The sequence below is a fragment of the Megascapheus bottae genome, chromosome 13 (genome assembly GCF_031878675.1).
Source record: "Megascapheus bottae isolate mThoBot1 chromosome 13, mThoBot2.hap1, whole genome shotgun sequence".
NCBI lineage: Eukaryota > Metazoa > Chordata > Mammalia > Rodentia > Geomyidae > Megascapheus > Megascapheus bottae.
The window spans coordinates 13,008,924-13,034,891 of NC_143521.1; the positions used below are offsets into that span (position 1 = coordinate 13,008,924).

The following is a 25,968-nucleotide window of genomic DNA, read 5'->3' on the forward strand; positions in this document are numbered from 1 at the left end:
GAATAATTTTTTTTATCCAGCTTGTTCAAATTGTCAATACCCTGCTATATATAAAGAATGCTTGAACCCAATGTAGCTGAAAACTCATTAAATGTGATTGTAATCAAATTAATCATTTAAAGATTTCTAGTAGTCCACCCAATACTGCACAAAGAAATTTTGAGTTCAAATTAGAAGTAAAAATGTAAATTCTTGTGAAAGACACGAAGAGAAGTTACATCCAGGTTTTCAGAAATTGAATTCCCAACTCCCTTTCTTGGAAGGTAATGGAATAAAAAAAAAAACAACTTGATTTCCAATTCAACTGGTTAAATAGTCACTCTCTGCATCTGCTCTTGGATAATTCTATCATTCTTGGTGAAGCTTATATAACCAAATGAAACTTTCCAAAAATAAAGTTAAAAATAAAGAATTTTGTGTAGACCAAATTGTAGAATGCTATCAAGCAGACTTCCTTACAGAGAGCCCAGGGACTTGACACGTGTTCACACATTACTCACCACTTAGCACTCATTCACTTAAGACGTACAATGCCTTGTAGAGAAAAATCAAGGGCAAGCAAGTACCAAAATGTTTAAGATAAACATCACAAGTGAATAGATTATTTAACACTGGCTAAGACAATAAGCCTATTAAAATATGAAATTACTCTCTATTTCCTTTTAGTCATGGTTAGATGAGTACAGATCAATTATTAACTACCGGTGGTTTTCTGATCTACTTTTGAAACCCATTACAAAAATAAATCAGTGTGTTCTATATCAATTCTAAAACAGTTGCATGAACATTTTTCTTTTGTCATTAAAAGGAAAAGAAATAGCCATAATTCTCAAAATCTTGCTTTTAGTTACATTCAGAAATGAATACAGTTCTACAGTTCGGTTTGGCCTCGTGCATATCTTCAATCTATTGGTTTCTTCTCCTTTGACCATATAAAAAATGAAATCTTCTGGGACAAAACACATTGGCAGTGCAAAATGAGTCTGTGAAAATAATCTAATGATTGAATTAAGCATTCAAATGAGTTGTTTGTCCCATTATCTGCAAGCACAAGACTCTACTGTCATGTTAGGATAGACTTTAAGCACAACATTCTTGTTTTCATCAAAGAATAAGATGCTGAGAGAGGACATCTTTTCAGGCACGCAGCAAGGCTCAGGAATTCCAGGCACAACCCCCACGGCTCTCACTATACTCTGGATGGTGGCATGATTTGATGGCTTCAAAGACTAGAAAAGAGAAAGGAGAAGACTCATGAATTAGGCAGAACTGCTTTTGCACTTCTCATCCTGCATTGCATAGAATAGTTATTAATGAATTTGTTTCAACAGTTCTGTAAAACCTTCCATTATTGCACATTCAGCCTGGGCTCCTGTAGCCCCACCCCCAAGTGAGTTTTATATATTAAGTGCACACAGTGTTCTAGGAATCTCATCATTAATACTTCTAATCCTAAAATCAAACCATCACGGCTCACAATTTGTACATATGCTGAGAAATAAATGACATGTCTGAAGTCAAGCGGGTAGTAAAGTGGTAGAGTGAACATTTGAACTTGGTTCTAAGCAATTTAGTTCTCCATCCTAAATTAAGAAATCCATTCTCAATAGCAGGATTGCAACAAAACAAAACAAAATAAAATAGTTCCTGACACTATTAATCCTAAAGAACTAACACCTTACTTAACAGAAAATAATTACCACCAGTAACATTATGATAGTTATGCAATGCTGTGAAACTAAACCTGAGCAAGCAAAAGGGCATTGGCTTCTTTAAATAGTTGCCAAAAGAATGAACTAGATGGTGACTATCATAATGGAATACAGTTCAACTCTTACAAGCACAAATTGGTGTTTGAAAAAGACCACTGGGGGTCACTGTTGCTTTAAGTTTAGACCTAAACTTGGTAGAGCAGTGCTCTGAGTGGACAGTGCCCTCTGAGAATCAACTAGGGGGGTGCCTAAGGTTAACCCATGGGTGTCAGGAGTTTGACCAAAGAAGTCTGGGTTAAATCTCTTGCCTGAGAAAATGCCAAGGGCTACCACTAACATCCAAGGAAAACATGTGGTTTCATTTAGAAAGTTCCATACAGCTTTATGCTACCTAAAAGGGGGAGTTATTCTGGTAAGCTTAAAATGGTTTGATACTGGCAGAATGATTAGAACAACTCTGGAAGAAATGTCATACTTTTCAATGTCAGTGTCTCTTTTCAGATGAGTGAAACTAGTCTTGTTTTAAACATATCTCGAACACTTGAATGGATTTGATTCAAAGCACAGCAAAGGGGTGGGGGAGGAGAGAGGAGAAGAAGATATGGAGGGGAAGGAGGGAAACAAAAGATAGAGGGAGAGAGAAAGAATGGGAAAAAAAACGAGGGAGAAAAAGGGATGGGGGGGGAGAAAAAAAACAGAGGAAAGGAGATAAACTTATCAGAGATCATGTTAAATTGAGAGTAGGACTTAACCTGAAACTGTGGCTTTATCATTTTAGGATTTGAGCCACACCACTTTTCTTGTAGATCAGAGGCACAAACTCATTCTCCCTGTTCAAATGGGATTTTTGTTTAAAATTCCAGCATGGGAAACTCAAATAAATTAGGAGGTGAAGGACAGATAAAAGGAAAAAGAAAGATATCAGAAACTGGCAGATTTTAAAATAATTAAAATCTAGTTTTTAGGAGAGGCACTTAATTTTATTCTTTTGAGAGACAAAGTATAGTAAAAAGCACTTGTGAAAATGAGTAGTTTTAATTAATTAGCTTAACTTATTGCAATACAGAGTATTTCCCTACTAAATAAAACAAGAAGTGTCCAGGCTTTTTTTATATTGTATCTTACATTCCTCCATTAAAAATTATGTAAACTTTATGGCTCTAGGATCATTAGAGAAAAAGGATGGTGCTGGGAGAAGAAAGGACAAAGAGAATCCAAGTGTGTTATATGCATGTCTTAAAATTACACAATGAAATTCATTCTTTCTAATGAATATGCACTAATAAAAACCAAACATAGGCATTTTATACAAAGTGCCATCAGGATCACAAACCAAGGGAAGTCTCTGTTTATTATTTCATCAATATTAGTTATTTCCACTTTTCTCTCTTTATATAAATGCTATTCTAATAAATGAATCATCCAAACAGCTTGTCATAAGCCCCAAAAGAGTTTTAAACCAGCTTTTCTGACACTGTTTTGTTATTGTTAATGTTTAATGACTATTACAATATTAAATTTCACACAGAGCAGGTCAACCTAAAAACCTGAGACGGTGGGGGTGCTCATATGCCTCACCATGTGTCAGGTCTGAGAGTAATGCACACTCGCAACTCTTGATAAGTGAATGAAAGTTTTTTATGTTTTAAAAGAAACATATCCTCCATTCTACCTATTTCTTTGGACATAATCCCCATCGATAAAAAATTTTAAAAGCTTCTGTGAAAATGACCTAGAGTAAATATGGAAAATATTCATGGGTGTTTCCTAGGAAAATTCCTGTCCATTTTTTTTAAGCTCCAACTTAGAAATGATGGATTCAAAAACTGAACAGATGAGTAGTCGCCAGTGGTCTCATCAGAATTTAGGCCTGAACCTTTGATTCCAGATTGATGTTTCTTATCAGAAATCTCTCTGATTTCTAGGGAGTTTCCCTCTTTCTCTCATTATGGAACCCTCTGATCAAGTTGCCAGTACCAGAAATAATTATGTCATGCACAAAGGATCTATGCTGTAATTTGCTGGTGTGAAGCATGTTGCCAGTCCATAATTTCTGTTTATTTTTATGCTCAGATCATGTTTTCATCAGTCGCTTACAAAACCATATTAAACCACAAGTGCAGTGCTATGTGCTTTCTCTCATGAGTTTCTTCTTAAGAAGGCTGAAACCTGTTTTCATCAATTCAGGAAACGTCTAGCATGGATAACCTAATATATTAAGATTTCACCTTGCTTGATTTTGTTGATTTATCTTCCTCACCAGAGATCAGAACTAGGAAACTCAAGAAATTCATTATGAACTCATCAAAAGTATTTTTTTAATGAGATACTCGTTTCAAAATGTATTCTATTACTTGTGCTCATGTCTTCATCTTTGCTATTGCTAGCTTTTGCACAATTCCTTGAAAAAAAATAACATCAATCCTTTAACCCTTGTTGGTTTCTTGAATCTCTGTCAGCAGTAAGGGCTCCATAATTTTTACTTGAAATTTCTGTTTTCCATCTCTGCTGAACTGGTGAGGGAGGCAGAGGCATGGAACTTGGCTTTAGCTATCTGGGCATTTTTCATCTCATGACAGCATTCCAACAGTCTCTCTTTGGGAGAACAGATTGGCTGTTAGGGCTGGAAAAAAAAATCCTAACTGCTGTGTGAATAAAATCTGTAGTGGTCAAGCCTGCACCTGCCAAGCTGTGTATGATGTCCTCAAGTTGAATTTGATTACAAATGCATTAACCAGGGAGAGTATGTCATCAGCTAAGAGCCTTCATTCCTGACCTAGCCCATGAGGTTTGCTCCACACTCTCGCAGTCCAGCCCATATGGGTGTGATGGCCCAGAAACTATCTAATTGGAATCAGTGAAAGGGCAAAGCTTGGAATCTGGGAACGGCAGAAACACAGCTGTTCTGCATTAGAGAGCAGGTTGTCAAGTTTTGCAGACAGAGAGCCCTGCCATATAGAGCAGGCTTTTGCCCAGGAAGAGAGAAAGGGGGTGGGGGTGGGGAAGAAGGCCAACAGAAGAGTCTAGCCTGGGAGAACTTTCCTCTGGGACAAAATGGCTATCTAAAAAATGAATTTATTTTGGGCTCTTCAGTTTTTCCTTTCCTTCTGTACCGATCTGATCGGATTCCTTCATTGTCCTTTGTTGGTCAGATTGCATTCTTAAGTAATTTGCTTTGGTTGCCCAGTTAGACACTGTGCTGGTAGTGATTTTTATTAATTACCCATTGCTTTTACTTCATGTTCCTCATCCCTTTGCTTACTGGACCACTAGAAAGACACAAAACCATTAGAAAGCACTCCACACAATGTGAGAGACAGAGAACTGTTTGGAACAGCCAAACTTCTATTCTCAACTTGGCAGAAGGAAATCTCAAGCTCAAAGAAAGACCTTCAAGCTGAGTTCTGTTATGTCTCTCTTGAGCTCTGATGCTATTCCAAGTTTTGACAAACACTATGATGAACCCAGTTGCTGCAATGAACACTGTCTTACTATTCTTCAAAGAAGCCTGCCTCACTGAAGAGCTCATGCGAAAATCCTATTTTCAACTTTGTGATGTTTGAAAAGAGGCTGAAAACATTTACAATACTTTTCGTTTTGCTGTATGGTTTGAATTTTTCCTAGGCATTCTGTTTTTAGCCATCAACATTTAGCTTTCTGTTTCTCTCAGTCTCAACAATGGTCATTCATGACGCCAACATCAAATATTTACCAACACCTGCTGTCCCCACTGTTTTCATTATGTTGGTAGTATTACTTTTGTTACTATTTTACCCATTTGAGATGATAAAACTAATATGTAGATAGTCTGGGTAACTTAGCCAAAGAATTGTCACTAGTCAATGCTGGAAGCAGGATACAAGCCCGAGGGATTTGATTTTCAATGTTACTATTGCAAGTCCACTACATACATAGGCAGTGTCAGTATCATCTCAGAGCTTATTAGATGTGCCCAATCTTAGATTCTTTTCCCAAATGCCCTGGACCAGAACCTTTATATGAACACAATCCCAGGCAGTTTATGGGCACTTTCAGAAACTCTGTTATGATCTGTTTAATGATTCTGCCACACTATCATACTCTTCTCCTGAAATTTATCTCTGCTATTCTTAACTTAGCCCTTGTTAAGTTTTAAGTTATGATTCTTTAGATCTCTGAGAAGCACAGTGAAGTTGTTTTGAAGCAGTGGTGTTTTGAACAGTATGAGTATGTAGAACCAAGGTAAACTGAAAGAAACTTGGAGGAATGGAGACTGAGCCAGTTTGCCAGAGCTTGAGCCAGTTCTCTGTAGTAGCATGGATCTCAGGAGCTTAAAAGTGGAATCCCAGAGGGAAGAGAAAACTTTATTACAGGCTGGCTGGGAGAAATTACAGGATAAGAGATTATTTAAAAAGCTCTAATGCCCACCTAAAATCGGTTAACCTGGACTTAAAAATAGATTTTTGAATTCATTGTTGCTTCTTAATGTCACAGGCCATCTATCTGCTCTATAAGAGAATTTATCTCTGCTTGTTTCATTGGTTGTCTTTGCTGTAAAAGATATTTGTATGTTTTATTTGATCAATAAATTGTCCTTTATGATTCTTTAGACAGGGTGAATGTTCTTTATAGTATTGTAAGTGCATCATGTCTCATGTATTAGTTTACAAATCATAAAAATCATCATTACAAAATCATCAAAAACTTTTGGGATAGCCAAATCTTAGAAAATGAAGGAAGTTCATTTTTTCTGAATTTGTTTTCAACATGAATGATTGGATTTCAGTCAAGTTTCTGGAGCTTAGAATGAGCAGCTCTTGTACATTCACCTTTTGTTTTTAATGCATCTGTTACCCAGTGCTTATAGGATAAGAATATAAAAATGCTGTTATAAAGACCTAAGAGAGCCAGACACCAGTGACTCATACTATAGCTTAGCTACTCAGGAGGCTGAGATCTGAGGATCATTGTCCAAAGCCAATCAATCCCAGGAACTAAAGTTTGTGAGACTCTTATCTCCAATTAACCACCAGAAAACTGAATGTGGAGCTGTGACTCATATGGTAGAGCACTAGCCTTGAGCTGAAAAGATCAGGGATCAGTGCCCAGGCCCAGAGTTCAACCCTCAAGACTTACAAAAAAAATCCTAGGAGAAGAAATTGGTCACTCTTAAGAGGCAAAGAGTCTTTTTCATCTATTATCAAACAACAGGCAAAATGGATACAAGTAAAATCAAACCTCCATTCTTCTTCTGAATTATCTTAAGTCAATTTTCATTGACAGAGATTCAAACTGTTTCAAGCTGAGAATAGAGGCACAGCAACAAGCTCATTTTAGTGTAGAGTATAGGGCTACATTTTACTATAAAATATATTTGCCTTCTAAGTTCAAAGAGAACCATCTTTTGAAAGAGTCTTGTTACCTAGTACAGATAAAACACAATACAGTTCACACTGATCTTTTGGCATAGGTAATTTCTGACAGATTGAAGTGGGAGAAAGAGCTGAACTTGAGTCATTCTATCCTATTTTGCCTTTTTGTGTGTGTATGTTTTCCAGGGTAGCAAATGAAATAGGCATCTGGTAGATTTCATTAGGCTAGTTTCCTTAGCCAAACCCTGTTACTGACCTCTGTGGGGACAACTCAACCCAAAAGACTACTTACCGAAAGCTCTTCTTTTAGGGGACATAAATGCCCTTTATCATTCCCTTTGCTTCCATAATACGCACCCCTTTGGGAGTAGTTTACTGTATGTGCAGATGTGGATTCACACATGACCACAGGCTATATTTCATGTTTGGAACCCACACAAACTGCTTCTTTTCTATCTAGCAATTTTTATATCCTTCATGCCAATGCTGATGTCATCTTACCTTAACAATTGTTAAGAAAATTCAAACATAACCATTGGACCTATTACACTTGAGAATGTAGTAAATAAGGAACGAGATGGTACGCACGCGTGCGCGCACGCACACACACGCACACACACACACACACACACACACACACACACACACACACACACACTGTTACCTTGTGCCTTTTTACACTATGGAAGGAAGCACAGGACTGTGAACAGGTTACCTTTGGCATGGGGAACTGGCATGCTCCAGAGCAATAATACGCATCAAAAGACTTAGGTGAAATGATCCATTCACTCCAACCAATGTCTGCAAAGTCTACTTTCAGATATCTCCTGGCACAGTTTCGAGGTTCGATCCACTGCTTTCTTCTTGCCTTCTTCAGGGTCTGTTCATCAAACTGCAGTGTCTGGCTTTTCTGGTGAAGTCCTTTCCTCTGTTTCTTTTTGCTCTTACTCTTCTCAGGGGACTGAGTCTGAAGGGTCTTGTAGGGCTTACTCTCCTCCCATACTTCATCTGCCTTGTACTGATACTCTGCCCCAGGAAGCTCATTGTTCTGCAGAGGGAGCAAGATCCCAGCAGAGCGTTTCTTCCTTCGTTCAACAGAAAGGGCAGCTCTGATGTGGCTATCCAGTTTGGGCATAGCTCCTATGGGGAAATTACGATGTCCCTGTAAGCTTGATACCACACTTTCTGGCTCGGAAATGGCAGCATCATTGGCATATACCAAGATATAAGGCTCCTGAAAAGGTAACATCATCTTTGGCAGTTCATGGGCTTTGGAGGTAATATTAAATCCTATGAGAAACTCTTCATCTCCTTTTGCTTTTCTCAAGAGCTGAGTGATGTCTTTGGAGAGCCAGGACATGAGTTCTCGATGAGGTTTAGCTACATCGACTGACAAATGACCCAGGAGATGATTTTGGTTTTGGTTGGGTTTGAGGATCCATGCAATGAGATCTAGCTGGATGTGTTTGCTTGGAGCATGATCAGAACACCCCTGGGAGAATGGACAAACTAGGCTGATGTTGACAAGCTCTCCAATAGAGAAGTACAGTGTCGCAGACAAAATGTTTTCAGACTTGGTTAGAGAAGTCAAATTAAAAATATGTAGTCCCTTGCTTTCAAGAGTGTCTAAAAAGGAACAAAAATAAAACAAAGTAAATAGAAGCAAATGGGATCTCTATTTCATACCCTATGAAAAAATTAACTCACACCAGTGCTCTAAATATGAACCAAAAATCATAACATTAAAAGGATACATATAGACATTGCCATGGTATTGGGCTTGATTATGTATTTTTACATATGACACTAAAAGCATGAGCAACCATCTATACTTTCAATATACAAATGTGATATAAATCTATAAGCACATAAATATGATACATATAAATACATTTATAAATAGGAAAACTAGAATTTACCAAAGCTTTTCTGTATCAAAGAATATTATCAAGAAAATGAAAATCTAATGTATAGAATGAGATAACTAAGTGGCTAAGTTTAGCATTCAAAATAGAGAACATAAATAGCAATTATACTTCCACAACAAAATAGGAGCAAAAGTCCCAATACACATATGTCCATAAAATGTACACAAATGATTAATAAACAGATGAAAATGGTGCTTGGGGGAAAATATAATTAAATCCACAATAAAATACTACGTAATAAAGGTTAGTATGGAGACAATAAACAAGCAAGAGGGCAAACACAAAACCCCCAGAAAGTTTATGAGGATTTTAAGGAGTTGAAATTCCCTCTCTTTACTGGTAGAGAACCATAATAATGGTTCAAATATTAGGGAAAATAGTTTGGTAATGCCTAAAAGATATAAATGTAGACTTAGTCTACAATTTAGTAATTTCGTTTACATAGAAAATACACAATCGGGGGGATGGGAGGGAGGGTAATGGTTACCAAGACATGTGAAAGGGTATCAATGTATGTGAATTAATGCACCACCTATCTGGCAAATATCATGTAACCCTTTTATTAATTACAATAAAAAATAAAATTAAATTAAAAAAAGAAAATACACAATCAAGTAAGCATAGTCACAATAGTCATAAAAACAAAATGGATGTCATGAGAAAGGATATCAATGTTTGTGAAGTTATGCACCTTCTATCTGGTGAATATAATGTAACCCTTCTATTAATCACAATTAAAAAATTAAAAAAAAAACAAATGATGGGAACAATTAAAAAAAAACAAAATGGCTCAAATGACCATCAGTGAATGAACAGATAAAAAATGTGGTATATCTATAAAAGAAGACATTACTGTTGTAGAAAAAAAGAATGACTATTATGATGTGTTACTATGTAGATAAGCCTTGAAAATGTTATGCTAAATGAAGGAGGAAAAGCTCAAGACTGTTGCTCTAACTTGAGCCAGAGCTCTACTTCCAGCTTCTCAGTAGTTAACTGGAGATGACAGTCTCACAGACTTTTGTACCACAGCTGTCGTAAAACCTGGATCCTCAGGTTGCAACCTCCTGAGTTGTTAGGATTACAAATGCCCAAGAGGAGTAATTTTTAAAGCAGAGGGGGGGAGAAGAAAGAGGAGAAGGGGGAAGGAGAAAGAGGAGGAGGGGGGAGGAGAAAGAGGAGGAGGGGGGAGGAGAAAGAGGAGGAGGGGGGAGGAGAAAGAGGAGGGAGAGTAGGAGGAGTAAGAGGAGGAGGAGGGATATATTATGATGTTGAATATTTGCAATACTATTATTTTTATGAATTCAGCAAAGTACATCTAAACTACTACAAGCCAGTGGTTTATATTACCTTAACACTGCCATCAACTTTGTAGCTCTGGAATATTTAATATATTCATTCATACAACAAATAGCAAGTAGTTAAGAAACTGCATTAAAAAAACACATTATCTCCTCACTTGAGTAAAGCAAGAGAAAAAAATGGCTGGTATCTTTGCTTTCATCTTTCATCCATCTCTGTGTGGGTCCTACATTCAGGCATGTGACTCACTTAAGGAGTGAGTGCTTGCCTAAAAGCTGGTGATACAGGTTGATTAAGCCTCAATAGACTCAAACTAGCCCATCTCCCTTCAAAGGCTGAAGGCACAAAGATAAGGGTAGCAAAGATACTTTGCTATCAGCTTTATACAGCTTTTCCAAACCTCTTCTTCTAAAGGTTCCAGACATGTCAATTCATTGTCTAAACCCTGCAGTCGCCTGGGATTCCAGAACAGGAGAGCCTTACAGACCAGATCTCCCCATAATGAAATCCCCCACTAAGTGGGAGCAATTATGCCATGCTAGAAACTGAGGGTGTTGTTTCTGTCACACACAGTGAGAGTCGTCATCTCACAGGAACTGGATTGTCTCCTCCAGGGATAAAAGACTTGTCTAGAATGACTACAGAACTAAGCCTGCAATGGTAATCCATCACATCACAATTTGATCAATACTGTTTACTTACAGATACCTCTCACCCTCAATCCAACTTACTACTCTATTTAAGCCTAAAGCTCATGTTAGCTCTTTAAAGATGGCCCAGTGTGCTTGATACCTATCTTCTCAATACAGTCATACTGATTCATTTCCTTCCTTGCCTCCCAGCATTATTTTCTGTTCGATTTCTGAGGCAAGAAACCATACTCCATGTTGGTTGTGACCCACTAGAATTGCATCTCCGGATTAAGACTACTTAAAAATATTGACCTTCAGTCATAACTAAATGAGACATATATAAAACAGTTCATAAAGGATCTAATAAGTTGTGTGTTTTTTGCTAATCCTTGGCCTTGAACTTAGTTCCTGGGCACAGTTTGCAAGCTTTCTTGAGGCTAGAGCTCTACCACTTGAGCCATAGCACCATTTCTGGCCTTTTCTGTGTATGTGGTGCTAAGGAAAAAAGCCAAGGGCTTTGTGCATTCTGGCCAAGCACTCTACCACTAGGCCACACTCCTGACCTCTAAGTGTTTTTAAGTACAAACTATGTTTGTGATTAGTGCCAGTATCAACTGAATTGTATGAATTACATCTTCCACCTGCCTTACAAAAATACAATGTATAAGCAGGACAATATATCTTATACAATATATTTAATAATGAGTCTCTCATTCCAACACATAGAAAAAGTTGGCTGTGCAACTCTTTGAAGTTTAACATTCTATGAATTTAACATTGGATTTCCTAGATATCTTACCAGAAATGGCAAGAAATCAAAATCAGAATTTAAATTTGGTATGATTCATTTGTAGTTCTAGTTCTTTGACTCTGGAAAGAAGAGACAGAAAGAGTGGAAGAGATTGGTTTGTAAAAACAGAAGCTGTTTGTCTTTCTCAAGCATGTCTGATGGTGTGGTGGGAACGCAGGGTGAGATGGGATCGGTTACCAGAACTTAAGCGAAGCTTCTTCTATGTAAGGTTCCATATACATACTTGTTTCCAAAACACACATACACAATCACAAAATTATGTTCTTGATCAAAACCATGTTTCAGTAAAAAAAAAAAACAGTTTTATAACGACGTGGAAACTTAAAATGAGTTCATTGAGTCCCCAGACTCAAGCACAAGGGAATTGCAATGGGAAACATATTTTACTCATTCTTAACATTGTGTGAAGCACAAGGAGGAAACCGTCATTTGTGCACATTGTATAATCCATGACACCAGGATAATATTTTACAGACCTTTTTAACAATGCCATGGCATCAGGGTTGTTCAGAGACTTTGGCTTTAATTTATTCCAGTCACTATAGTATATACTTTTACCCAAATTCCATGTAGCAGATGGAAGTTTAAAATGGAAGGAAGAAAAGCCAGTCAGTTCTAAGTATGTGGCAACGCAGTGGCTGCCACACAAGCACGTTGGCAGGGAATACATGAACTCTGGGGGACACGGGTGGCTGTGTTTCTCCTGGTTAGCTCTTCTTCCTCCTTCCCCCAAGTTTTGATTCCGATTGATTCCTTCTTTCAAATAGATTTACTGTCACCTTTTAATCTGCTGTAAAGTTAGCCTCCATCTGTGGGTCTAACCTTCAACATCTCACAAATATCTCAGAATTGGTTACATGGCCTTTCCCTATCACTCTCATTTCATATCCATGAATTATGGTGAGGTCAAAATCATGTTACCCCATGCCCAAACCACGAGAGCCGGTAGCAATTCTCAGACAAATAACAAGTTCTGTAAATGTCAGTGTGCTCACCTATACAACGAATGTTCGTTTATAAACTACAGACTTGTGAAGATTAATACAAATTCAGGTAAGGCTTACAGCATATGGAAGACCCAGAAAATACAAGTTGACTAGAATCAAGATCATGATGCCCTACTTAAATCCCAACTGGGATAAGTGATAGGACTAAATTCCTAAGGTTTTATAAAAAAATTGCCTAAATATTACAGGATTACATTTTACAGTGAAGATGTGTTGAAATGACATTTTACTATCTCGGGTGGAATATAGTGAATTGTTAAGAAAATCCTTTGTTCTCGCATTTTCAAAGGTGACTACACATTTTTTTAAAAAAATATATGAATGTGGCTCACATTTGTAGCTCAAATAAAATCTCTATTGGGTGATTATAGCTGTTGCATAGGAAAACCACTAGTTTTATACTCATAGGGCCCAAAGGAAATTTAAAAGGCATTTTTTTCTAGCTAGTATTCTAGATTTTACTCGATATAAATGTGAAAAACAAATAGTAAATCGAGCAAAAATTTTCTTCCTGAAATGCAACATTCTTGTTCAAGGAGGGCCACATGAGATAAAGACAATACTGATGATTACTTTTTAAGTTTCCTCACTAGCTTTAGTTAATCATTTCAAACTGTAGTTTAAGAAATCTAAGGATAAAAAATGATCTAGAATAGAGCTACTGGGCAGTTTATTAACTGGCCTAAAATACTAAATCGTCAAGACAGCTTCCATGATACCATTTGCCTATTGTACATATAACTATACCACAACCAGTGAAGAAGAGAGACCAAAGAAAAACAAATGCTTTATTTAACAAACATGAATGCAGTATGAACAGCTTCTAGGTCTTAGAACTTGAGCTAGGATCTAGGGCTGGGCACACTGATGCTCTTAATCTCACTGTGAGGAATGGGAGGATTCAAGAGTATTGTACTATAATGAAGAATAATGGCATGGCAACGCTGTTGAATATCTTGATCTATTCTAGGTAGGAGACAGAGGAATACATAAGGAAGCAGTAACATTGGTAAATTAAATCTATAGGTGATGGTTAAGTGGAGGCCAGATACAGGCCAATACAAGTCATGACTTCTATTTGACTTAATTTATTGGGAACTATTTGTGGGACCTTGCAAAACTAGTAATAGTTTAAGACTATTATAGAAGAATGGCTAGGTAGTAGCAAAGGTGTGGAAGAAGAACTTTCGCAAGCAACTGTGTTGTAAGAACTTGTGAGTAACTACAACTGGGCTTTCTGTTTCCAACTCTTCCCTAAAAAATGTTTTTCCTTCTAAACAGCAACTACCAATAGGTGGTGCTATTTCCATACTATTTACTGGCCACAGGAAAAGCCCAGTTTCCCTTATTGAGGACTGATCTACTTGCACTGTGGTTAAAGGTTTACCACCCAGGTTACAATCTTCTATTCTGAAATTTCTGCATCATGACATGTGAGAATTGAAAGGGAATATGGAAGTTAGGTGAGTTTCTGAACAAGCCACACTCACTCTTCCACACTTGGGATGTTTGCCTCTGTAGGCCCTTGCTTTTCTCTGGAATGCCTCTTCCTAGCCTTTTCTGTCTTCATAATCCAGAAGTATGAGGCACTGTGTATATCTTTATTTTTTCAGTTCAGGAGATCAAACCTAGGAGTTTCGTACATTAAAAAAAAAAAAAGTACTCTGCTACTGAGATAAACCTCCAGCCTACAGATTTGCTTCCAAAGGCAAGCTTATTGTGACATCACTTAATTAGGATCCTGCCTCTGTCAGCAAAGCACTATACTGTCCCTCCTTCCTAGGACTATAATGTCCATAAATATAAAATATTGTTTTACACTGTACTCTCCAGTTCATACCCTAACACAGGGTCTGACGCATAAGCTATACCCCATGGTATTAAAAGTTGATTTATTAATTAAAAAGGGCCTTTTAAATTAAATTTAATTTAAATTCTGGTCACTGTGGGGCTTGAACTCAGGGCCTAGGGGCTGTCCCTTAGACACTTTGTGGTCAAGGCTAACATTCCACTTGAGCCACAGCACCACTTCTGGCTTTTTTTCTGAGTAGTTTTATTGGAGATAAGAATCCCATGGACAGGCTGCACAGCCTGGCTTAGATCTGCAATCTTCAAATTGTAGCCTCCTGAGTAGCTACCATTACAAGTGTGGACAATGGGTTCCATGCGAAAAAAGTTCTTTTTAATGAATAAATAAATGTTAATGTTCATCTACTTATTACAGAAAAATAGATGAAAGACAACAGAAGTTATCTGGCTAAGTTCTAAGTGAGCCTGGAAAAAAACCCTTATTGTCCATTACTTAGATTTTATTTTTAGGAAGTGTGATCATGAAGTAAAGGTGGAAGATTTATTTCTGTTTTTCAATCAGAAAACAAACTATCTGCAGGCTGGTGAAGCCAAAGATTCAGGTTAGAAAGCCAGACTCAAACGTCAGGCCTTGAGACCAAGCTTGCCATGTAGCTGGCACTTGAGCTCCTCTCCCGAAGTGGCTGAGAGAGGTTATGTCTGTGACTGGCATGGCATAGGAGTGCAACTTCAAGCCCACACAGAATATTTTCAAAGGGAATCAGAGCATACAATGGAAATCTTTCTTTGTAAAGTCTCACTATAAAGCAAATAGACTAAATGAAATCTTGATGATTAGTTAAATCCCTAGGAAACAGGGAAAACATTTTAGTCAGACAGAAAATATGTAACTATGAACAGCTCCTTATTCTCCCACCACACACACACACACACACATACACATATGCACACATGTGTGTACACACATACACACTTACTTCTCCACAGTTCAGGATCACTTGGAGTGGCTAGGAGTAGAACATACACATACATACACACACACACACACACACACATACACATATGCACACATACACACTTCTCCACAGTTCAGGATCACTTGGAGTGGCTAGGAGAAGAACATACACACACAAACACACACACACACACACACACACACACACACACATACACAATTCAAGTCACTACCTGAATATTTGCTGCTAAGTCAAGACTGAACCTTTCTCTAAAATACCATCCACTTTCAGGCACAGACAAGATGGAGAGCCTGCTTGTAAGGGAAACACAAAGTCATAGGACTGTTTTACTTGCAGAGTCCAAATCAAATGACTGAATTTTATGGGATCTCAAAACAATTCTCTATATCCAAAGTAAAACATGGCCAAAGATGATATAATGTATGATTTTCTTGAATAGCCAAATGTTCACTAATCAGTTTTTCTAATTTTGTTCTCCACCGTGGGGCAGAAATCTTTGCATTTTTCATGCTTACTTCACATAGTCTGGAGCATGTATGTATCATGAAAATTATTTGTTAGAGTTCTTAAATGGCCAATTGGTTGAACCTACTAGACTCAAAAGTGTTTCCTATTTAACACCTAACTGAAAAACCTTTCAAATTCAAATCCCAAAAGTGGCAAATGCCCAACCACTATATATTGTTTCCTGCCAGTTCATTAGAAAATAATTATTAGAACAGTTTTATATAAAGTAGAATACTATTGTTATTATTTAATATACAAATTGTAGTAAGCTTGTGGGAAATTCTTTCAAGGCAAGTAGCCTTCACCTGACTGATAGCGTTCCTACTAGCTTTTCTTATCTCCCAAACATCAACTCAACTCAAGTATTTACTGAATTCAAACTACATGGCAAATTGTGTCAGGTCCTCAGAATAGGAGAAATGAAATAGACTCTAGACCCTCCAGGGACTCATTTGGGAAGATTTTCCTTTCAATAAATCTGTTAGATCACAATTCTGAGGATGTGAGAAATGGTAAACAGTCTTTCTTTTTTCTTTGGGGGGAGGTTGGTCATGGGGCTTGAACTTGGCCTGGGTGCTGGCCGTGAGCTCTTCAGCTACCCTTAAGCCAAGCCCCACTTCCCATTTTTTCTAGAGGTTAATTGGAGGTCCTTTTGTGGGGCTGGCTTTGAACCTTGATCCTCAGATCTCAGCCTCCTGAGAAGCCAGGATCACAGGCATGAGCCACAGAACCCAGGGCCTGGGAGCAAACAGTCTTAATTAACCTATTTTGAAGCCCCTCTTGGAGGAAACCTGACAAATACACAGTTACATACTTCCAAAGCCAAAGCAACTTATTATTATGTAAGCTTATCAAGTATTTGTCCATGAAGACGCTAACTAAAAGGACCAGATGCCCTCAAAATAGCACACTAATCAGTTCCAAATTGCAAGTGCTGGGTACAATGTGACATAAAAAGGAGAGAGGTAGAAGACAAGACTGAAACAGTGCCTGAAATGTGAATCAGAAAAACTCAAAGACTCCTTAAGACACAAACTGTAATTGGAGCTACTCAAGAGACTGCGATCTCCTATCAGGAAAGAACAGAAGACTGTTATCCCCAAATACCCACAAAAATCTGGAAATGGAGCTGTGGCAGTAGTAGTAGAGCACCTTCAATGAAAAACCCAAAGGACAGTTCCCAGGCCCTAAATTGGAGCCCCAGAACTAGTGCACATGCGTGAGCCTGCGCAAACACACACACACACACACACACACACACGATAAACATCTCTCTCATATATATACATATATATATATGAAATGTGATACATATAACTATAAAGCTTCTAATTTTACTCTCTGAGTTTAGTTCACAATGTCTGGTGTAAGCTAAAGCATTACTGATAAATTCTAGGTGGCTTTGATGCTGCTAATGCAGGAGTTTACTATAAGACTAACTTCAAGAAATCTCTAAGGAAAGTACAACTTGCTCCTCTCAGCTACTTGGAAAGAAGTAGTAACTTTCTGAATATAGGACTTGATTGTCATAGGTTATGGTCAAAGGTGACGAATGCTGGTCATCTTTATGCTTACACTGTCACCCGAATATCTTGTGTGCTACCAACAGATGCTTAATATAATATTTGAGACATGACTAAAACATTGTAGGAAGCCAGAGGGAGTCAAGTATATGAAAATTATTTAAAGTATTAAGTCAGTATAAGATAATATTTGGAGTATTAAGCCACTCCACAGAAAGACTCCATCTTCAATTAACCACCAAAAAAGCACAATTGAGCTGTGACTCTACTGTTAGAGCACTATTGGTGATCAAAACTTCTGAGCTTGAATCCTTACATGAGAGGGGATTCAAGCTCAAGTAACAGCTTGAATATAAGAAGAAAGAACAGAAAAGAAAAGACAAGAAGAGAGAGAAAAAAACAGGAGGGTGGGTCGGAGAAAAAGGAAGGAAGGAAGGAAGGAAGGAAGGAAGGAAGGAAGGAAGGAAGGAAGGAAGGAAGGAAGGGAGGGAGGGAGGGAGGGAGGGAGGGAGGGAGGGGGGAGGGAGGAGGGGAAGGGAGGGAGGGAGGCAGGAAGGAAGGGAAGAGGAAGGGAGAGAGGGAGGGAGGGAGGGAGGGAAGAAGGGAAAAAGACAGAATAAAACAAAAAAAAGAAAGAGAAGGGGAGAAAGAGGGAGGGAAAGAAGGAAGGAAGAAGGAAAGAGACACAGAAAGAAAAAAGGAAGGAAGGAGAGAGAAAAAAGAACTGGGAGAAAAAGCACTTCAGCTTGTTTTTCTACTTGTAAACTGTTTGCTTTAAGCTATACCTGCAGCAATCACACCTAATTCAGTCTTTAATTTGTGCAAGTGAATTAAGAATCTTTGAAGGAAAACTAAATGAAACTATATCTGACCAAACTTAGTTGCTTTAATCGGCAAATGAAAGGGCTAGACAGAGAACCTTGAATTTCTAAAACTATTGGGCACAAGTATTATATTAAAAAAAAAAAAAACATTCGAGCCAAGTGCCAGTGGCTTATATCTGTAATTCAAGTTACCCAGGAGGCTGAGATCTCAGGATCTTGATTGAAAGCACAGTTAGGCCAAGAAAGTCTCTGAAACTCTTATCTCCAATTAGCCACCCAAAAGCTAAAAGTGGAGCTGTGGCTCCCTTGGCTAGCCTTAAGGAAAAAAGTTCAGCTACAAGGCCTAGGCCCTAAGTAAAAACCCCAGGAATGGCACCCAAATAAACAAACAAAAAGGCATGACAAGTATGATGTCAGAGGAACTAACTGAAAGTAGTAATTTGATGAGATCTTCCTCCCAACCAGTTTTATTCATACAAATTGAATGAAAGGAACTATACTTACTACTCTATTTATTGTTCTGTCCATTTTTTTAAATGGGTCTTAGAAGACCCATTGACTGAAGTTAATGAACACACCTGAATCTTTTAACACCAACATATGCACATATATCTATACAGTTTAGAAACCTTGAGATATTCCTGCCTTTTAAAATATCTCAAGAAATTACTATGTATGCTAATATGCCATGATGCAGTCATCACTATCATAAGAAATGGCTGAGTTTGTCTCACATTTGAAAGATCTTCAGTTACGCTACCATTACCTCCCACTATCACAAAGAAGGTGTTACCTTTTATATTATTTGATTAATACTATGTCATTATTCTCATTCTAAAATACCTTTTCAGGCCAGGAGTGTGGCCAGTGGTAGAGTGCTTGCTAGCATGCACAAAGCCCTGGATTTGATTCCTTAGTACCACATACACAGAAAAAGCCAGAAGTGGGGCTGTGGGGCTCAAGTGGTAGCCTTGAGAAAGCCCAATGACAGTGTCTATGCCCTATGTACAGGCCCTAGGCCTGGCAAAAAAAATTCTATTTCTATGAACTTATAACATAATCGTAAAAATGTATTTGATTGAAATTGGTACAGGATAGCTCAAGGGTAGATAATCTGAGAGGCTATTACTTTCAACTACTTCCATTAAAATAAACTGTCAAGATACTAACTGATAGGCTGGATGTGGCTCAAGTGGTAGAGGGCCAGGCATAAAGAAGGAAGTTAAGGGCCCCTGGGAAGCCTTGTATTCAAACATTGGAACTGGCACTTATATAGAAGAATGTAACTGACTAGCAGAATATGGCAATTAAAAAATTCAAAGCCATCAAAGTTTAGGGAGAAAAGTTTAGCCAGATGCTGCAGAGCAATATCCTTGTCTAGTCAATAGAAAATATATACCAAATCGCTAGCAAATATGACAATACTGGAGATTAAGGGATTCGATAGATATTTGAATAAATGTGTCTTTCATGAAGGTCTGAATGGGGATGGGACATTAACCACACGATGTATATAATCTCACGATGTATATAATCTCTAATCTCTTTTTAAAACATTATGCCTGCCATAACATATTAACCATACAGAAGAAAGCAATAAAGGAGCACAAAAAGATAAAAATAAAACAGGAGGAACTCTAAAATTACATTCAGAAAGTTTATAACATAAAAACAGGACCATGGGCCTGGATTGTGGCTTGGTGGTAGAGTGCTTGCCTAGCATGCACGAAGCCTTGGGTTCAATTCCTTGGTACCACATACACAGAAAAAGCTGCAAGTGGTGCTGTGGCTCAAATGGTAAAGCAGTAACCTTGAGAAAGTTCAAGGACCGTGCCCAGGCCCTGAGTTCAAGCCCCAGGACCGGCAAAACAGCAACAACTAACAAACAAAAAACAGGGCCAATCAGGCACTGCTGGCTCACGCCTATAATCTTAGCTACTCAAGGAGGCTGAGATCTGAAGATCAAGGAGGCTGAGATCTGAAGATCATGGATTGAAGCCAGCCTCAAGACTCAAGACACAACAAATATCCAGCAGTGATATTTATGGCTCAAGTGGTAGAACTTTCCTCTTAAGCAATTGAAGCTTAGCATCAGTGCAAAGGCCCAGAGCTCAAGCCTAGGACTGAAAAAAAGTCAGAACAGTGCCCACTGGACTAACTTCTAAAGGTAACAACATAGATGAGAAGCCTGAGCTAAAAAGAAAATAGGAGGTGAAGATTGAGGAACTGAGATTGTTTCCAGTTGTGGTAGTTGGTGCATTTTGCATACCTCTCCTGCTAAATTAGGATGGCTCTCAGTCCACATCTCCTGAACTAGACATTTTACAACAATTCTGTAAAATATTTCCTCCAGAAGAAAGTTTGCTCCTTTTATGAGACCCATTAGCAATCAAGGGCCTCAAGGCAAAGAAAACTGACACTCTTTCCAAATTAAATTGACTACATGACCTATTTTTATGTAACACCTGTTAACATCTTCCAGCAACCTCTTTCCACTAAATATTTCCCTAAAAAATGAGATCAGAACCCAGGCATCCATGGCTCATTCCTATAATCCTATATTCAGGAGGCCAAGATCTGAGGATGGAGGTTGGAAGTCAGCCAGGACAGGAAAGTCTGTGAGACTCTTACCTCTACTTAATCACCAGAAGACAGGAAGTGATATTGTGCTTCAAACTGGTAGAGCCCTACCCTTGAAGGGAAAATGTTCAGGGACAGAGACCATGCCCTGAGTTCAAGCCCCAAGACTGACAAAAAAATTAATTAAGAGATCAGGTGTTAAGAAATAATAACTTGTCATTAGCTCATTTGTCTGGTAAATATTACAGTGGCCATTTCTTCTCCTATTATAAAGTTTTGAACTCATTTTTTCAATGTCTCTCCAAATACAAAAATCTGTAATATAATGCAAAAATACTAAGAAGTAGATGAGATTTATATCCCTATTTAAGTAAAAGTAGATATGGATCCTTTTAGTCAAGAATTTTGAACTTTCAGCACTTAGGTAAAATGTATATAACTCTCAATTATTTATTAATTATGTGTATAAGTTATTGTAAAATATTGAATGAATAATATGTTTGAATGAATTATCTGTCTAGGAGTTTTGTGTCATGGTCTCTTGGCTTCTTTGAATGTATCTAGCAATACTACAAAGCTAGTAGTATTTGATTTTTCATTATATTTCTCATTTCCATTTAGCATGGATAATCAAGAATTCATGGTATTATGTATTTTTAAATGTCAGAGATTATAAAGCTGTCTTTCCCGTTACAGTAAGAACTTCATTAAAGGCTATCATGTATTCAAAGGAGTGTATAATTCAAAGCAGCTGCATATCCAGCTTCTCTTTTCCAGATGTATTATTGTCCTTTAAACAAAAACATCACACAACCCATTTCAAGACTACTTTCTAAATTCTGGGTATGTCAAGATAGAACTATGTTTTGATAAAGCTATTTCAGTCCCAAACCTATCAATGTGCTTTTCCACTGTCCCAAGTATTTCATAGGAATGGTTGTTATTCAAGTGTTGATCATTCAGCCCTAAATTCTACATCATCTTTCCTGGAGACCTGACCTTCAGAAACATGTCAAAACCAAAATCCTCCCCTCCTTCTTTATGAGTGTGCCAGTCCTGGGGCTTGAACTCACGACCTGAGTACTATTTTATTTGGAGACACAACAACATATTCTCCTCTCCCTCCCCCCTCTCTCCCCTCTCCTTTCTCCTCTCTCTTCCTTTCTGTGTTTAAATAACTATAAGAATTTCACAGACTTTCCTGCCTGGGCTGGTATTGAACTGTGATACTCAGATCTCAGCCTCCTGAGTAGGTAGGATTACAGGAAGGAGCCACCAATGTCCAAAAATTTTTAAGTGTTTGGGTTCCTATTAGAAAAACATCTTCCTTGTCTTCCTACCTAGTGAGCCTGGACTACCCTAATACTGTTTTCTCTTATTCATGATATATATATAGATAGATAGATAGATATAGATAGATAGAGAGATAAATAGATAGATATAGATATAGATATAGATATTACAAAGGGGATACATACCCACTGAAATGGAATGCTTTTTGTAGTTGCATGTATCTTAAAAGAACACACTACAACTGCTTTCCTTTAAAAGGTTACCTTTATGATTGAGAAAATGGGGTGAAGTGAATCTAAGAGGAAGAAAAGTTAATGGACAAAATGATCTACCTTATGGATCAAGACAGGAGAAAACCTATTGTAAAGTATTATTATTTTATCTCATAGTACCTGAGACCACCTTTAAAGTGAGATTCAAATAAAAACTAATTTCATATCCTTCCGTCTTTCCTCCAAATAGTCTATTTTGATCAAGTTGGCATGAACTCTTGTCACTATGTAAACCCATACACCTCTCTCTCTCTCTCTCTCTCTCTCTCTCTCTCTCTCTCTCTCTCTCTCTCTCTCTCTCTCTCTCACACACACACACACACACACACACACACACACACACACACACACACACACACGTGCGCGCGCGCATTTTGGTTTTGGCAACCAACTGCCTAGAGTTGAGAGAGGAGGAGAAAAGGGGTTAGCAGCACAAGTGTACTTAGGATAGATGCCACCCACCATCAAATAATAGATTAAGTAAAACGTAACCAGAGGGAGACCACAGCAGCTAACTTTCAACCAAAGAGAATCTAGGTGAATAACAATAAATAATTTTACTCATTTATGTTCTAAGGAGCACAGCACTATAAATAAGCACTCACAATATCACTCCAGCAGCTACCAATGGTTCATCACCTTTAATCTTCTCTACTTGGAAAGCTGAGATCTGAGGATCTCCATCTAAAGCCCAAGCAGGGAAGTCCATGTATCTCAATTGGCAAAGCACCAGCTTTGAGTTAAACAGCTAAGGAACAGTGCCCAGGCCCCAAGTTCAAGCCCCAGTGCCTTCTCTCTTTCCCTCAATGTCATTCCATGGGTAAAGCACACCACCTCATCTTCCATAAATCCTCCAGCCTCTTTGGTATAGAAAAGCTAATATATATACACATATATATGTATATATATATTTAAATCCCATACACCTTGGACTGGGAAACACTTCTCATTTATGAATGCAAACAATATTATTCATGTGCATCAGGACACAGGACCCAATTCAAAGGGGGTATTACGGAAATGCTGATATGGACGAAGCAAAAGGACTAGCATACTCAAAACCCTTGGCACCTTCCTGGAGCCCTGCCTTATTCCAGCCAGGACTGCCTAATAATGAGGTCTTTTCAGTGTGTTAGTAACTAAACACTCTTGGAAGAGGTCCAACATGAACCACCTCTCCAGGAGTCTGCCACCAGGTAATGTGACACTGAAGTTTCCACAAAAACTAGTGCCTGTTTGATGAATAAGTCATTAGGCCAGGCCCTCGGATGCTAAAGGGATTAGTGTTCTTATCGAATCACCCAGCCTTGTATATATGCTTTGGGCTCCAATTCATCATTTCGAGAGAACATTTGGCCTCTGTAGCAGAATTTTATCATTTGCTGATATAAGATCACACGGAGAGTGATAATGGACACTGAAATTATAATAAATGGAATTAGTAGAAACCACAAAATATATGTTGTCTCAAATACTCAAATCTACCCCCCATCCCATACAACAAAAAAAGCTAGATATCCAATATATGGGAAATAAAACAAAATCAATCTCCCTCAAAAGTCTGGTTTATACTAAAAAATAACACTTGCTGTTACAAAAAAAAATACTGTTTGTCTCTTAGATGCCTCAACCACTCCCGTGGAAACATAATGGAGAACATGATTATCAAGGGAAGAGTGATTTGAGTATCTTTCTTATCACCACCTGCCGTGCCCTTCCCCAATTTTCTTGCAATCTCCTTAGTCCCACACAGCTGCTTGTCTGGGCTGGGACCTCCTAGATGCACTAAGTAAACAGAGCTGTCACTGGTGTGGTCTCCTGTCACAAGAGCTTCATCAAGTGGCTGGGATGCTTAGGGTAAGGCAGTGCAGGCTTCTACTTCTGTAGCACTATTTCTGATCTTGCTCAGGGCTCTAAGAGGAAGGCAAAATCTGGTTCAGCTCAGTCTCCAGCTGAATGCTTTTGCATTAGGAAGCATAACTCACATTTATTGTAAATGTCATCATGCCTGTGAGCTGAGAGAGTATTTACAGTGTCATCCTAGGGCTTTGCCTGATGGATGTTTTAGTTTTCCTTATTTTTTGTTTCCCTAGGAGTTCTAACTATCAAAGTTTCAGGAACTTTTCTCGTGATTCTGACAGAATGGATAGAGCTTGGAGACAACACCTCCTTCCTTGACGATACTTGGCTGTTTTTCAAAGGTCTACTGAAGATAGGCTTTGCAGTCACATTTCCCTTTATCCTGAATGTTATGGGGAAGGGGAAAAAAAAAAGAGGTCTGGTGCATCCTCCAAGCACATAAACAGTGGTAGAGTAGCCAAGAAACTTTCCCTGAAGCTGTTAGCACAAGGGAGGGAGCCTGTTAGTTTAAATTATTCCCTTCGCCACAAAGGCTAAGAGAAAAACCTTGTTAAGCCACGCATTGCATTTCAATCTGCAGTGATTTACACTGAAAAATGGGGTGAGCAGATTTTCATCGCAGATTCCAAAAGGTTCTTACTATCCACCGCTGCTGCGCCCCTCCCACCACTCCTATCCCCCATTTCTCTTGGGGAAGATGATACACATCCCCTATTTGCCCAGATGGGGGTTCAATAAGCGAAGACATTCAAGCACTGGCTTTGGTTTGTGTGTTTGCCATCCAGAGATCAACAAGTCTAGTAATACCCAGAGGGGGCCTCGGGTCAGGAGAGAATGTTCTGGATGAGAGAGTTCCCTAGGTGGCTACTTCAAGTGTGTGTGTGTGTGTGGGGGGGTGTTTCTGTAGGGCCCTAGGGTGGCAGAAAATGGCATGCATTTGCTTCTACACAAACACAACTAAAATCCAAACCAGGGGGGAATTCCGCAGCCCAGCTCCCGCACCCAGGCCCAGAGGGCTTTGCTGCGGTGGAGGGTCGCCCCTTTCCCATTTCCAGACGGCTGCCACCCCATCTCCTCCCCTCTTCCCACACGGAGCTGATTCAGTAGGCAGCTGGAGAAAGCCGGGTGTACAGGCGACCCTGGGGTCTGCTGGACTGACTCTTAGACCTCAGGGGGGACCGGCGGGCAGGGGTTCTGGGGGGGGAAGCCGGGGCGGGACGCGGGAAGGGGAGGTCTCCCCTCGCGCACTCACCTGCTGCTCCGGCTCGAAAGCTGCGCACCGTGTTGCCCAGGCGCAGAGGATGGGGGCGCGGGGACGGCGAGCTCCGCTCCCGGGAGCCCGGCTTCCGCGCAGCGGGGGCCCGGCCGCCGCCGCGGTACCTGTCGTACAGCCGCAGCATGTGCTCCGACACCTTGTCGTGCGGCTGCAGCTCGGGACTCGAGCCCCCACCTGCCTTGCGATCGCCCGGCCCAGCTCGGGGAAGCTCGAGGAAGTGCTGCTGCCGCGGTGTCTCTCCCCACGCCAGGATCGCGCAGAAGCAGCCCAGCCACAGACACAGCAGCCTGAGCGCCCCGGCCAT

At 39.1% G+C, this 25,968-nt stretch overlaps 1 protein-coding gene across 1 annotated transcript; it reads right to left on the bottom strand.

Annotated features, from left to right (window-relative positions):
* Window positions 1-25,968, bottom strand: Bmp3 (bone morphogenetic protein 3). Its single transcript, XM_090344000.1, has 3 exons — window positions 25,641-25,968; window positions 7,779-8,689; window positions 1-1,229 (listed from the first exon to the last, which is right to left on the bottom strand). The coding sequence occupies exons 1-3, from the start codon at window positions 25,966-25,968 to the stop codon at window positions 1,038-1,040; spliced, it is 1,431 nt and encodes a 476-aa protein (XP_090200126.1). The 3' UTR covers window positions 1-1,037.

Bases quoted from the DNA above. Each gene is read 5' to 3' on its own strand.
- Bmp3 (XM_090344000.1), bottom strand. From the start codon at position 25,968: ATGGCCGGGGCGCTCAGGCTGCTGTGTCTGTGGCTGGGCTGCTTCTGC. The intron at 8,690-25,640 runs GTGAGTGCGCGA...GTTCCTTTTTAG, and splicing joins CTTTCGAGCCGGAGCAGCAG to ACACTCTTGAAAGCAAGGGA. The intron at 1,230-7,778 runs GTAACCTGTTCA...TCTCTTTTCTAG, and splicing joins GCCAGTTCCCCATGCCAAAG to TCTTTGAAGCCATCAAATCA.